This window comes from Chanodichthys erythropterus, chromosome 6 (assembly GCF_024489055.1).
Source record: "Chanodichthys erythropterus isolate Z2021 chromosome 6, ASM2448905v1, whole genome shotgun sequence".
NCBI lineage: Eukaryota > Metazoa > Chordata > Actinopteri > Cypriniformes > Xenocyprididae > Chanodichthys > Chanodichthys erythropterus.
Window position 1 is genome coordinate 7,377,488 of NC_090226.1, and position 15,505 is coordinate 7,392,992.

The 15,505-nt window shown below is 39.0% G+C and overlaps 1 protein-coding gene across 4 annotated transcripts in view; it reads left to right on the top strand.

Moving 5' to 3' along the window:
- Positions 1-11: 11 nt before the first annotated feature.
- The window catches only part of xxylt1 (xyloside xylosyltransferase 1), a 49,359-nt gene continuing 33,865 nt past the window's right edge, over positions 12-15,505 (top strand). Inside the window, exons 1-3 of one of the 4 annotated variants that reach the window (XM_067387184.1) lie at positions 12-162; positions 972-1,534; positions 9,982-10,129. In XM_067387184.1, coding sequence (XP_067243285.1) covers positions 1,049-1,534; positions 9,982-10,129 — 634 coding nt within the window. In that variant the 5' untranslated portion in view covers positions 12-162; positions 972-1,048. Of the gene's footprint in view, positions 163-971; positions 1,535-6,316; positions 6,848-7,291; positions 7,353-9,981; positions 10,130-15,505 lie in introns of those variants that run through there. The other 3 variants (XM_067387187.1, XM_067387185.1, XM_067387186.1) reach the window with 3 other exon arrangements.

The window sequence follows — 15,505 nt, forward strand, 5'->3', positions numbered from 1 at the left end:
GATGTAAAACGAGCAAGTGTTTAGATGTCTCGTGTCTTCACATTTCTTCTGCTTTTTGCAAATTCATTTTCTCCTTCAATCTTTAGTGACCGACTGCTCCACAGTTTGCTTTCAGCAGCAGTGAAGGACTTCTGATGTTGCTGAATGCGTCATGTGACGGCGGTAAGTGCCTCAGTTCAGTCATGTGCAGGAAGATGTGCATGTGTTGCTTACATGCCATCCCGCAGCAAGGCACGCGGATAATTCGTGTAAGGATTTGCATATTTAAGAACGTCTGCTGCTGACTTGCATTAGAGCTGACACTGACACCGATGAAGGTTGTTCATCTTTGAATTGTCATTTGACCTGAATGACTTAAACGCACAGTTCATCCAAAAAAGATCATTCTTATGTCATAATGTCTTTAAACTCTTATGACTTTTTGGTTTCCTTGTTGCGAAAACCGTGAAATATTGAATAGTATCTTTTCCATGTAATGAAAGTGAATCAAGAGTGGGGTGTTCACCAGAAATGTAAATAAAATTATCATAAAAATAGTCTATATGACTATATTCCAAGTCTTCTGAAGCCATAATATATCATTATTGATCATTAAATTTCATTATCATTAAATTCTCACTCTTATATTTCCTTCTGTGAAACAAAATAATTGTAATTTTAGGTTAACTATCCATTTAATAGAGAAGTCATCATTAATACATTTCTTTATTGTGAATGTGGACTGGGCTGTCAAGCTCCAAAATGATAAAAACACCATAAAAGTTTTATAAAAACATATCGCTAAGTCTTCCTAAGTCATACTACAGATTTGTGTGACGAACCGGCCTTAATTTGAGTCCTTATTATTTATTCATCCCCTTTTCTGTAGCTCTCAAAACAAAGATAGTACCATTTGATCTCATTAGGTATGTAAAAGTGACATTTTCAGCTCAGCAAATGTCATTGATAAATTCCTTTTTCTTGCATTCAAGGCATGGATTAGAAACTGTCAACAAGACAGGGAAAGAAAGGACATCCTAATCTATTATGTGCATGTAGAAGTGGATCCATGGGTGTCCTGCGGGTGCTGTCGGTCACCATGGGAAGGATCAGTACTTTCAGGTCCTATCAGATCATGCTGCTCCTTGCCGCAGCCTTGGCAGTGGTGGCCTTCTACTACTTTGGCTCCGAAAAGCAAAACTTCTCCAGCACCACAAAACGTATCAAGGAAACACAAGCGAGCCACAACACCAACCGTGATGATGCGGATCTTTCCATAGACATCCGTTCTGGACATCCAGAAAGCAGAACAGGAACTGGAGTTGACCTGGAGGGAAAGCTGTCACGCTTTCACGCGCTCATGATGTTCACCAAGGTTGACAAGAGCTTGAACCTTCAGCAGAAGTTTCAGGTGGCCATGCGCTCCATGGCCAAACATGGACGGTTCCTGGAGGATGAGATGCTGGTTCTGCACTACGTCTCTGATGTGGGCAGTCAGGAGCTGGGAGAGAAGATGCTTCCTGAACTTCTGCTGGAGGCAACCTTCCGGTATGAGGTATGTACAGTATAGCAAACTGACTCCCTATCTCATGTTTTGATGTCTTTAAAATATTTGCAATCTGAATACATTTATTTGGAGTATGAGTAGAATATGGACGACATGGGTTATTATATAAGATATTATATTATAATATTATATTACATTGTTATGTTATAATCATATTATATTATAAAGCATACTGTATATGTTACATATACCAAAAATAATTATATGCAATATTAATGGACATTATTGGTGTTATTAAAGGGATAGTTCACCCTAAATTGAAAATTAATTCATCATTTACTCGCCTTGGTGTTGTTCTAATGCCAAATGCCCTTCTTTCTTTTATGGAATACAAAAGGAGAATTAAAAAAAAAAAAATGTCCCACTCACGCTCATCCATATAATAGCAGTGAATAGCGACCAGCATTAAAGGTGCTCTATGTAAGTTTTTCACTGTACTAAAGCATAAAAATACCATAATATGTTTGCAGATATTTATTAAACATGTTGAGTTCACATACTCATTTCTCTGAAAACCATTGCTACAGCCAGTTATTTTACTTTGAAATTTGCGTTCCGTGTCGGAAATGTTTTTGTCTGTGCAAGACCGCATGTTGCCAATTTACCCAATAGTATTTTATAGGGCTGCACGATTTATCGCAATAAAATTGCTCGCGATATGGCAAAGGCTGCGATCATTTAATGCGTGGCTTGTCAGAGCTGTACGGCTCTGTGATCAGTAGTAAATGCTTCCCCATCTGAAAGCCAGAGGGCGCTCTTGCACAGAGAATCAAAATATGCCCTGTAGCAGAAGAAGATAACACGCATCATATCGCTGTAGCTGAATAAACAGAAGATTGAAATGCTTTGATTAATTAAACATGACTATTAAACACACGACCGCCTCATAGAAGGACGCTCAACTGTTGTTATGAAGTGAGTTTGGAGTAAAAACATGTTATTAAATGATGTCTTTTGTTGGACAAGATATTAATAAATGCTTCTCATTTCTGGAAAGATGTTTGACGCGTGCTGCTTTTTCAAATGTACATTATAAGTGATTCACACTCGCAGTGCTTTCAGATGGATTAGCATTTGGAGCCATACTTCATTGACAAGCTGTGCATAAAAAAACAATCGTCAGTCTTTGCGATTTCATAATCGCACTAAGAATCGCGTTTAAGCGATAATCGCGTTCAAGTTCAATTTTATTTTTCACATTGTGCGATATATCGTGCAGCCCTAAAACACATTTATCAAATTGCAGCCATGGAAGCCAGCAGGCAAACTGGGTCAGAGATCGCAGATTCTACCCGACCTAAAAAGCCTCAGCATCCATCTAAAAATCTCTATGAACGGGAGCATATTAAAATGCGATATCAACTCATCGTAAATCAATAAATCAAATAATTATCTTACAGTGTGTAAGTCTCCTCTCCTTCCAGTGTCAATTGAGCTCGCTCCTGTTGCGTGTCTTCAAACTGGCAACCCGCGAGAGCGTCGAGTCTGAGGAGGAGGAGGAGAGGGCGGGGCAAACATTATTTTGAATTTAGACTGCAGTACCCATTTCAGCCACTAGCTGTCATTCTTACATAAAGCACCTTTAAGTTTTGTAAAAAAAAGATGCAAAAGTATCACAGAATGATCCCATGTGACACATGCCATATATTTCAAGTGTTCTGGGGGTATACGATAAGCTTTAGTAAAAAAACAAACCGAAATCTGATGTATTATTTAAAGGGATACTCCACCGTTTTTTCATATTAAACTATGTTATTCCCTTAACTAAGACGAGTTGATACATACCTCTCTCATCTCAGTGCATGCACTAAATCGCTCTGTCTTGCGGTCGAAACTTTGTTAGCACTTAGCTTAGCCCAGTTCATTCAATAGGGGCCAAGCAGAGAAGCTACCAAACACCTCCACGTTTTCCCCATTTAAATACAGTTACTCGAGTAGTGTAACTCGACCTAGGACGGTGACACAAAACAAAACGTTGCGCTTTTCTAAGCGTGTAAAATTGATAACTATATTGTATGGCGGAATACCATAGCAAAGTGCTCGGGAGCACTTTGACTTGGCGCAGTAATATCTTCACTCGTGAAAAGTCCTCTCACCGGCCCCCGCTCCCTCTCATCCTCCCTCTCATTTCCGTCAATAGAACCAACGTGACTTTTACAGGAGAGGGAGAGGGGGCCGGTGAGAGGACTTTCCGTAATATGTAATTTTTTGGAACAAAAATGAAGATCTTTTTGATTAAATCTGAGAGCTTTCTGTCCCTCCATTGACAGCTACACAACTACCACTTTGATGCTTCAAAAAGTACATAAAGAGACCTTAAGATTAATCCATATGAATTGAGTGGTTTAGTCCAAATTTTCTGAAGAAACTTGATCGCTTTATATGATGAACAGATTGAATTTAGGCTTTCATTCACATATAAACATTGATCGGCAAACATAAACATACTCTCAAATGTGCTGCGTAAAGCACAAGAACGAATCTCATTGGTTCTCGCACATGTCAAGCAAACTTGCTTGAGCTTCTGTTTACCCCAACTGATGTGTGAGTTAATCAAGGTTTATATGTGAATAAAAGCCTAAAATCAATCTGTTCATTATATAAAGTGATCGAGTCTCTTCAGAAATTTTGGACTAAACCACTCAATTCATATTAATTAGTTTTACGATCTCTTTATGAACTTTTTGAAGCATCAAAAGTTTCAGTTGCGTAGCTGTCAATGGAGGGACAAAAAACTCTGAGATTTCATCAAAAATATCTTAATGTGTGTTCTGAAGATGAACGAAGGTCTTGCACGTTTTGAAAGACGAGGGTCACAGAATTTTAATTTTTGCGTGTACTATCCCTTTAAGGACTGTTTTTCACACATGTGCAGTGATTGTTTATGGTTCATTGAACAAGCATGAAAAACTTTGCTTAAACTTTTTCCATGCAATATGTAAAGCTTATTTGGATTTTAAAATTATCTTTAAAATACAGTATCCTGAAAAAGGGACGTTCCTTTTTTTTCTTGTTAAATGCACAAAGGCATTTTCTGCTGTTTGTAAGCACAGCAGGTGGCAGTGCAGGAAAGCTGAACTCAGACAGCTGGACTAGAGGTCACACCGCAGACGTTTCCTTTACATCAGCTCACAGAATAACAACACGCCGCTCTCATACAGCAGTACTCCCTCAGGTCCGCTCAAACTGCCTGTTATCAAACACTTTCACAATATGTAACAGATTTTTCAGTTCATCAACAACTAGGCTCATTCTGTGAACCTACTACTAATCAAATTATTTAAGCTTAAATCAGAAAAAAATCGAACAAGACTCTCACTGCTTATTTTAGTGTTTTAAATAATACAGTCAAATAGTCACTTTTATTTAAATAAATCACACTTCATTCATTGGCTGTGTGTTGGTCACATGGGGGCAGTGTTACTCTATCACAGCTGGTTTTTGTGATTCCTCTTTGAGCTTTATGATCTTTGGTCTGATCTTGTTATAGAGGATTTAATAGTTTTTGCAGATTTATTAAAAAAGAAAAACTGAAATATCACATGGTCCTAAGTATTCAGACCCTTTGCTGTGACACTCATATATTTAACTCAGGTGCTGTCCATTTCTTCTGATCATCCTTGAGATGGTTCTACACCTTCATTTGAGTCCAGCTGTGTTTGATTATACTGATTCGGACTTGATTAGGAAAGCCACACACCTGTCTATATAAGACCTTACAGCTCACAGTGCATGTCAGAGCAAATGGGAATCATGAGGTCAAAAGAACTGCCTGAAGAGCTCAGAGACAGAATTGGGCAAAGCACAGATCTGGCCAAGGTTACAAAAAAATTCTGCTGAAGTAAAAAAGAAAGGTGTTCATGGGCTGTGTGTTGGTCACATGGGGGCAGTGTTACTCTATCACGTTGTTTTTTTTTGTGATTCCTCTTTGAGCTTTAGGATCTTTGGTCTGATCTTGTTGTAGAGGATTTGTCTGTAGAAACATTAAGTAAACTTGGCCTAGGTCAGGCAGATTTTCAGGTTCAGGTTGTCACTGGACGTTTAAGGTTATTTGATTGATCATGTAAAGGCAGCACAACTTTTCTGCTATGTATCATGTATCAAGCAGACAGCAGTGTTTCCTGCCTAGCAACAGTTGCCAGGCATTAGTGCCTCTGTCCTGGACTGGAGGTTGGACAGTGGCTCAGTTCAGAGGGGATGCTGTGAGACTGTGAGGTGCAGATTACCTTCCTTTAATCCAGACTCTTTCAACACACACACACACACACACAATAAGATAATGAGTATTTGGCTTAATGCAACATCCGATAATCATCATCACCCATCCCAACATATGCTGCAACATTTTGATTAAAGCAGTCTTAAGCACACACACACACACACACACACACACACACACACACACACACACACACACACACACACACACACACACACACACACACACACACACACACACACACACACACACACACACACACACACACACACAAAACAAGAGCCTGTTTTATTCGATAATAAATTTTAATGATTATTATTGTTATGTGGAGCAGTAGTAATGTTAGTAGAAGATATATTATATTATATTATATTATATTATATTATATTATATTATATATTAATTATATTATATTATATTATATACAACTTATTCTTGTAGTAGTGGTAATAATAATGACATTTAGTGATGAGGGTGATAATGATTATGATTGTTGTTTGGAGTAGTAGTACTATATACACTCGCTGGCCACTTTATTAGGTACAATTGTTCAAATGATCATTAATGCAAAAATCTAATCAGCCAATCACTGTCAGCAACTCATGCATTTATGCTTGTAGACATGATCAAGACGATCTGCTGAAGTTCAAACTGAGCATCAGAATGGGGAAGAAATTATTTTAAGTGACTGAACGTGGCATTCAGAAACTGCCGAATGCTGATCTACTGGGATTTTATAGAGAATGGTCCGAAAGACACAAAATATCCAGTGAGCGGCAGTTCTGTGGGTGAAAATGCCTTGTCGATGCCAGAGGTCAGAGGAAAATGGCTAGAATGTTTCGAGCTGATAGGAAGGCAACTGTAACTCAAATAACCACTGGATACAGACGAGGTCTGCAGAAGAGCATCTCTGAACGTACAACACGTAGAAACTTGAAGTAGATGGGATACAGCAGCAGAATAGCACACCAGTGCTACTTCTGTCAGCTAAGAACAGGAAACTGAGGCTACAATTCGCACAGGCTCACCAAAATTGGACAATAGAAGATGAGTCTGGACTGCTGCAACATTCAGATTGAAGGGTGAGAATTTGGTTTAAACAACATGAAAGCAAAGATCCATCCTGCCTTGTATCAACAGTTCAGGCTACTGGTGGTGTAATCATGTTGGGGATATTTTCTTGACTCACTTTGTGCTAATTGAGCATCGTTTAAACCTACCTGAGTATTGTTGCTGACTGTGTCCATCCATTTTTCAGCAGTGTACCCATCATCTGATTGCTAGCAGGATAATGTGCTGTCACAAAGCTCAAATAATCTCAGACTGGTTTCTTGAACATCACAATGAGTTCACTATAGTCAAATGGTGCTCTAATCCAATAGAGCACTTTTGGGATGTTGTGGGACTGGAGTCTCACATCATGAATGTGCAGCTGACAAATCTGCAGCACTTGTGTGATGCTATCATGTCAATATGGACCAAAGTCTCAGAGGAATGTTTGCAGCACCTTGTTGAATTAAGGCAGTTCTGAAGGCAAAAGGGGTACAACCTGGTACTAGCAAGGTGTACCTAATAAAATGGCTGGTGGTGAGTGAATGTTTTAGTTTTAGTTATTTTAGTACATAAAGTTAATCTAAATGAAAATGAGACACGTTGCTTTGGCAACTAGCTGAAACAAGTTGTTTTTTTTTTTTTATTGCATTTCAGTTAATGTTTTATTTAAAGCACTAAAAAATGTACAGGCTATAGACTGAACCTGTCTCACTCTCAAAACTACTGCACTGACACAGACGGCGTGGAAAGTTCCACTATCACTGTGGGCTCACAGACTCCCACACAGTCTCATGATGAGTTGAATCCAGTGTGAACTCATCAGACACGTGTTCTCTGGGAAGAGATGACGGCGTCATCAGCTGGTGCTGGGGGGAGAAAGGTCATTATGGTTTATTTAGCTCTTTGAGGAACTGAATGAAGTGTGTAAAAGGTTGATGATTTGAACAGTCAGGGTTCCATTCTGAATTGCAGTTTGACAGCATTGGCTGATAAATGTAGTTGATTGATAGTTTCGTATTTTTGGTTATGTACCATAGTAGTATAATGGTATTCTATTAAATGTATTAGGGTACCAATAATATGGCAATGATTTAGTACAAAATATCAAATTAAATGACCATGGTAATACCATGGTTTATTCCATCACTGTAACATGGTGGTTTTTAGTTTAGGTAGGGCAATCATATTCCCATTGAGTTGTGTGTCCCTCACAGAACATTCAGATTGTCAGTAGTAATTCAGTCTCACTTTAATATAGACATTCACACCTTCAGAAGTATTTGGAAAATCAGAAGCACATACTGTAAATGACCAGCAGGCTCGGCTCCAATGTCTCCATGAGCATTAACACTGCCAGAAGCCTTTAATTTAATAATACCACAGTCATTATTGAACTGCACTTCATGTGCTAGTAATAGAGGTTAAACTGAGCTCTGTATGCAGCTACTCTCTGAATCTCATGTGAATTCCTGGAAGAGATAGCCGGTCCCAGCAGTTACTCAATCTATTAAATGAAACTAGCGCTTACTGGTGTAGTTTCTGTTCCTAATTATTAGTCCTTTTCAAGTGAATGAATGAATTCAAATGAGGGTTCTGTTCTCTTTCAAGTTCTCATGAGCTAAATATTTTGTTTCCTCTGTTATTTCTTATTGCTTCTGCATTATTTACCAGTGGCTTTAAAGCATTTACAGTTACACATTACACATACACATGGATATTTTTATCCAAGGCAGGCAGCTTAGATTACATTTTGAGGTAAACTCCCATTCAAAAGTTTGGGGTTGGTAAGAATTTTTTTGTTGGTAGATGTTTTTTAATAACTTAAAAAAATTAAAATGACCATTTATTACTGTCATGGCTCAAGAACGAGATTGGTGCTCAAAACATTTTGGTTGTGTTTCTTAACATTTCTGTGCAACAGAGAACAGCATTTATTTGAAATGGAAATATTTTGTAGCAATTCCCTGGAAATCAAACCCATGACAGTTCACTTCACTTGGCATTTTGATTCATTAAATTCTCCCAGTCAATTTTCCAATGAAGTTGAACTTTCAGTTGTACATTTGTCAGAATTTTGCATTTCCTGAGTCCAAAGATACAGGGTGTCTTTGTTGTATGAAACTTTAAAAGAAAATCTGCCTCTACATACAACAAATATTTGTCTGACTGTACTTTTGCACATATTTCCATACAAATGAGACAAAACCTGAAAGGGCTAGTGTGGCGACCAGGGCGGGCGAGAGCCGTGAGGGAACGGCGCGAGGCCGGTGGCGCGAAAGTTAACGAGCTACACCTGGGAGGCGCACCGGCCTTGAGTCTCTCACGGAGGAGCTCCGGGAGCATAAAAGGAGGAGCGACGACAGTGAAGGACGAGAGAGGACCAGGCCTGGACTTTACGTTATGTTTTATTATGTTTGTGTGGCCGGCAGACGTCCGCGAGGGTCTGCCGGCATTACTTTCGTTTTGTTCTTTGTTTATTTTATATTAAAGTTACGTTGAATGTTCGTCGGTTCCCACCTCCTTCCCGTGTATACGAACTGTTACAGTTATTCACCCAAAAAAATGAAAATTCTGTCATTAATTACTTACACAAATGCAGTCTATTGGAGGCCAGATAGCTCACGGATTTCATCAAAAATATCTTAATGTGTGTATCAACTGTTCTTGAATCTTCTGAGTATGTGCTGAATTGGTGATTTTGTTTCACCAGACTAAAGGTGGAATGTTAATCCTATGGCAGAAACATATAGTATGCCCCTGGAATCAAAACCTTAATGGGAAATCTGTGATGACTGAACACCCCGCCCCCCCGTCAGCCTCAATCTTCTTTGTGCAACCTAGCGAGAGATACACATTATCTGATTGCATGAGTTGAGTCGACTCCAAAGCCTTGCATTGCAGAGCAGGATTAGGGGCCGATTGCACTGCGGACAAACACAGGTATTGTGCGTTTTTCAAAGGAAGTAGAAGTAAAAGACGACTGTCAAGGTTCAGTGAGCCAAATGGTGAACACCTGAGAATGAAATCTCAGTGCCAAAAGCGGGCAGAAATACTGCTCAGTCCTGTCCACCCACGCACAAATTTACAAAAATGTAGTGCTAGTGTCACTAGTGTAATAAAAATGTCCTCATTTATCACATATATTGTCTGATGTCTTTTTCAGGTGGTGTTTCACAATGTAGATGTCCTTACAGAGAAATTATTCCCCATCGTGGAAGCCATGCAGAAACACTTCAGTGCAGGTTCCGGCGCATACTACAGCGACGCCATCTTCTTCCTGTCGGTGGCCATGCATCGCATCATGCCTGCGGGTGAGATGTGTAACTTGATATTGCCATTGTTGATAGGCACAGGAAAGGCAATTGCAATTTTTGTTTTGCTGTTTTTAATATTATGTCGATGTCCTCATTCATAAGCACTTAACCACCCACACCATTCAACCAATGCCCTTACACACACTCTTTTTAGCTCTTTTTCTATCTTGCTTCCTAATCTAGTTGTAATAAACCGGGCATTGTTTATTATGAATATTGTTGGCTCTTTGACAAATTGCTTTTGTTGCTCTTTTGGAAGTTGCTTTGGATAAAAGCACCTGCCAAATGCATACATGTAATAAATGTATATTGGATGGTAAAGCCAAGGACAATTTTACACTTTGGGTTAGTTTAGTTTAGTTCAGTTACTTTTATTGTCCACAAAGGTTAGAAATTATGGAGTTTCTGCAACACTAGCAATTTTCCATATGGAATTGCAGGAATAATTGTTGTTTCCAAACATGGAACAACATAAAGGTCATGAATTTCTACTTGTCTTTTTTTTTTTTATCTTGTCAGTCATTCGTTCATTCGGTTGTTTGTTTGGTTGTTCATTCGTTCAATCTATTGTTTGTTCGTTCTGTCTATCGTTCCTTCATTAGTTCGTTCGGTCTGTCTATCATTTGTTCATTCTGTTTTTAAATTGTTCGTTCTGTCTATTGTTCCTTTGTTTTTTCATTGTTCTGTCTATCATTCCTTTGTTCGTTCATTCTATCTATCGTTCGTTCTGTCTGTCATTCGTTCTGTATTTGTTTGTTCGTTCGTTCATTCTTTCTATCATTTGTTCGTTCTGTCTATCATTCGTTCGTTCTGTCTATCGTTCGCTCATTTGTTTGTTCTGTCTATCATTCATTCGTTCTGTCTATCATTAGGTCATTCTGTCTATCATTCGTTCATTTGTTTGTTCTGTCTATCATTAGGTCATTCTGTCTATCGTTCGTTCATTTGTTCGTTCTGTCTATCATTCATTCGTTCTGTTGATCATTTGTTCATTCTGTCTATCGTTCGTTCATTTGTTTGTTCTGTCTATCATTCATTCATTCGTTCTGTCTGTCATTTGTTCGTTCTGTCGATCATTCGTTCATTCTGTCTATCATTCGTTCTGTATTATTTGTTCCTTCGTTCATTCATTCGTTCTGTCTATCATTTGTTCGTTCTGTCTGTCATTCGTTCATTCGTTCTGTCTATCGTTCGTTCATTTGTTCGTTCTGTCTATCATTAATTCGTTCTGTTGATCATTCGTTCTATCTATCGTTCGTTCTGTATTATTTGTTCCTTCGTTCATTCATTCGTTCTGTCTATCATTTGTTCGTTCTGTCTGTCATTCGTTCATTTGTTCTGTCTATCGTTCATTTGTTCTGTCTATCATTCGTTCATTCTGTTTGTTCGCTCATTTGTTCGTTCTTTCTATCATTCATTCGTTCTGTCGATCATTCGTTCGTTCTGTCTATCATTTGTCCTGTATTATTTGTTCCTTCGTTCATCCGTTCTGTCTATCATTTGTTCTGTCTGTCATTCGTTCATTCTTTCTATCGTTCGTTCATTTGTTCGTTCTGTCTATCAATAATTTGTTCTGTTGATCGTTTGTTCTGTCTATCATTCATTCGTTCTATCCATCATTCGTTCATTCTGTCATTTGTTCATTCTGTCTATCGTTCGTTCATTTATTCGTTCTGTTGATCATTCGTTTTATCATTTGTTCTGTATTATTTGTTCCTTCGTTCATTCATTCGTTCTGTCTATCATTTGTTTGTTCTGTCTGTCATTCGCTCATTTGTTCTGTCTATCATTCGTTCATTCTGTCTATCGTTCGTTCATTTGTTCGTTCTGTCTATCATTCATTCATTCTGTCGATCGTTCATTCTGTCTATCATTCTTTCTGTATTTTGTTCCTTCGTTCGTTCATTCATTCTGTCTGTCATTCATTCATTCGTTCTGTCTATCATTCGGTCATTCTGTCTATCGTTCATTCATTTGTTCTTTCTGTCTATCATTAATTCATTCTGTCGATCGTTTGTTCTATCTATCATTCGTTCTGTATTATTTGTTCCTTCGTTCGTTCATTCTTTTCTGTCTATCATTCATTCGTTCTGTCTATCATTCATTCTGTCGATCGTTCATTCGTTCTGTATTGTTCCTTTGTTCGTTCTGTCTATCATTTGTTCGTTCTGTCTGTCATTCGTTCATTCATTCTGTCTATCATTCGTTCATTTGTTCGTTCTATCATTCATTCGTTCTGTCGATCGTTCATTCTGTCGATCATTCATTCGTTCTGTATTGTTCCTTTGTTCGTTCATTCGTTCTGTCAATCATTTGTTTGTTCTGTCTGTCATTAGTTAATTCGTTCTGTCTATCATCCGGTTATTCTGTCTATCGTTCGTTCATTTGTTCGTTCTATCATTCATTCGTTCTGTCTATCATTCATTCTGTCGATCTTTCCTTTGTTCGTTCATTCGTTCTGTCTATCATTTGTTCGTTCTGTCTATCATTCGTTCATTTGTTCGTTCTGTGTATCATTTGTTCGTTTTGTTCGTTCTGTCTATCATTCATTCATTCTATCGATCATGCGTTCATTCTTTCTATCATTCGTTCATACGGTCTATCGTTCGTTTTTTCTATCATTTGGTCCTTTTGCTCATTCTGTCTATCATTTGTTCATTCTGCGTATCGTTTCTTCTGTCTATCGTTCGGTCCGTCTGTCTCTGTCTGTTTATATATGGCCTCTGTTGGCTTCCAGTACTGTAAGTTAGAGAAAAATAGTCATTATTTTTTGCAATTTTGCTTTGTGATGCTACCGTCACATAAATTTACAACACCTTTACCATTTTAAATTTGTTTACACGTTGCATTCCGTGCATTTTGTTAGTCATAATTATTATACTGATTAAATTAGGACTAACTCACTTTTTCATAACCATATTGTGACCCAACTTTTCCATTTTAAAAGTGGCAGCTGCAGAACATTCGGTGTTCATGTAAACTTCCCCTTCACACTTCCTGCTGCTCATTCTAACCGTGTTGTCTAAAGGTCAGTACATTCAGCCATCCTGAAAGCTCCCCTCAATCAGTCAGACTGTGAATGGATTTAGACATGAGGCGGATGATGGTGTCAGATGTGCCGACTCACTCACTCACTCACAGGTGCTGAACGGGCACATGGCACAGCGCTTGGCAGAGAGGACGAGGGGGGGCGGGACTCCCGGTCGATCGTCCTCTGTGACAATGCTGCTACTCGCACGCAGAGTGAATGCCCAGATGGGTTTACTGCTATACTAAATGCAAATCCCTGAACTCCACTGTCAGCCTAAGAAATCAATGATACCATGAGAGGGAAAAGACCTATGAGTGTTTGATAAAGCTTTTAGGCTAGTGGCTGTGACACAGAATACTGACATTACTTTTCTTTATTGGAACTTCAAACAGTGTGTCATATTAGGAAATACCAATAATCTATAGACAATTTGGGTGTTTTTAAAACACATTTTCCTCCACTTGTTACCACTGTGTTTCTGCCACCACAGAAACACAGTGGCAAGTGATGTAACTGTAACGTCTGCTCCCAAATGGTCCATAGGAATATCATTAGCAGACATATTTTGGACATTTTGATTCTTGATTCAGGTCAATTATGGTCTTTAAATGTGTTCTTTGTAGTGTCTGTGTTTAATATGTGCACAAGGTGTGTACAAGGTCTGCAAAGTGTGGGGTGGTGAAATAATAAAATGATTTTATATATACTATTTAATAGGCCTGCACGATTCTGGGAAAAATATTAATCACGATTTTTTAGCTTAGAATTGATATCACGATTCTCTACAACGATTTTTTTTCTCATGAAATGTAATGTTTATAGCACACATGAACCATGACAAAACAAAACAAATTGGAAGTAACGTACCAAAAATATTTGTTTTGGCACCTATAGAACATTGCACATCACCACAAGCCTGTAAACATAGAGGCTTCAATGAATAGAACTACCGCGCTCGCTCGACGAGTGAAACACGAGACTAGCGTTCACACCAAACGCGAATAGAGAGTCAAATTCGCGTCTACCGCGTCTAGTTTGCCACTTGAACATTTTGAATGCATTCGCGCGTCTAGAGCGAAATAGACGCGCGTAAAAAACAAGCGTTTGAAGCGAAATTGACACGCGTCCGAGGCGAAATCCGCTTCTTGTGTGAGGGGCAACTGCTAGGCGGTTGTCTGTTTGCAAGATGGCTGATGTTGATCGTGCGTTCATCGAGAGAGCCACCGCTTTGTATTTGCTCTGGAGAGCAGAACAGCGGCGTAGGGGTCAGCGTCGCGGGAAGGCTGCGGGTCGATAAACTTGTACGTGACTCAAAAGTGAAATGTGTATTTACAACTTACCAGGTAGCCCAATCTCCTCACCGACACTCTTCCAAGCGAGCTCCTTTTTATTCCTGTCTGAAGTATGAACTTGTGTCATAAATCTCTGGCTGACGCGCGAATGAGGCGAATTCGCGTCTTCCGCGCCGTGAGACCTCCAGACGCGCGTAAACGCGTCTTTACATTGACTTAACATTGAAATCATTCGCGCCAGACGCTCTATTCGCGTTTGGTGTGAACAGGCGCTTTGTCGTTGGCTGAGGGTGAAGCCCTGTGAGAGCGGTCCTTTCAAAATAAAGGCTGATTTTTTATTTTTTTTAAATCGAAGTCATTTAAAAATTAAATCGTGAACAGGGTGAATCGAGATCGCGATTTTATAACGATTTATCGTGCAGGCCTACTATTTAATAACATTAGTTTAATATATCCATGGGGTGTTCATCAACTGAAGGCGTGCCATCAGAGATTTCTAGTATTGACAACTCGGAGCCCGCCACATGGAGACGCGTTTAGCTGTATACTTAAAAATGTTGTATATTATCAGCGCTTCGGTGTTTAAATAGCTACACAAATATGTTTAGGTTACAACTGCATCTGTCTTTGAAAAAAATAATCAAGCAAATACTCTCATTATGAAGCAAACACAATTCAGTTCTTATTTTGCTCTGAAACCTGAACGAAAAGGTTTTTTTTGCTAAGAACGAACCAAAATGAAAACAGTTCATTTCTAATCCATGTATTTGACAGCCTACACCCATCCATTTCCCATCTCGTATTCGTACATCTAGTACTGCCTCACAAATCAGGGCACTCACTCCGGGGCTGGGTGGGGGGTTGACCAGAGGTGAGGGGGCACAGTGACCGGGCCAGACCCTCCCGTGGCGCCAACGCTGTATGTGCACCTTATTTGTTCAAAAACTCCCCCCTGATTTGTTCACTTTCCAGTTTGATTCAGTGGGTTGTGTAGAGCCTGTAATTTCGCGATTGCACCATTTATATCTGCAGGGGTGCTAAAGCATTTGG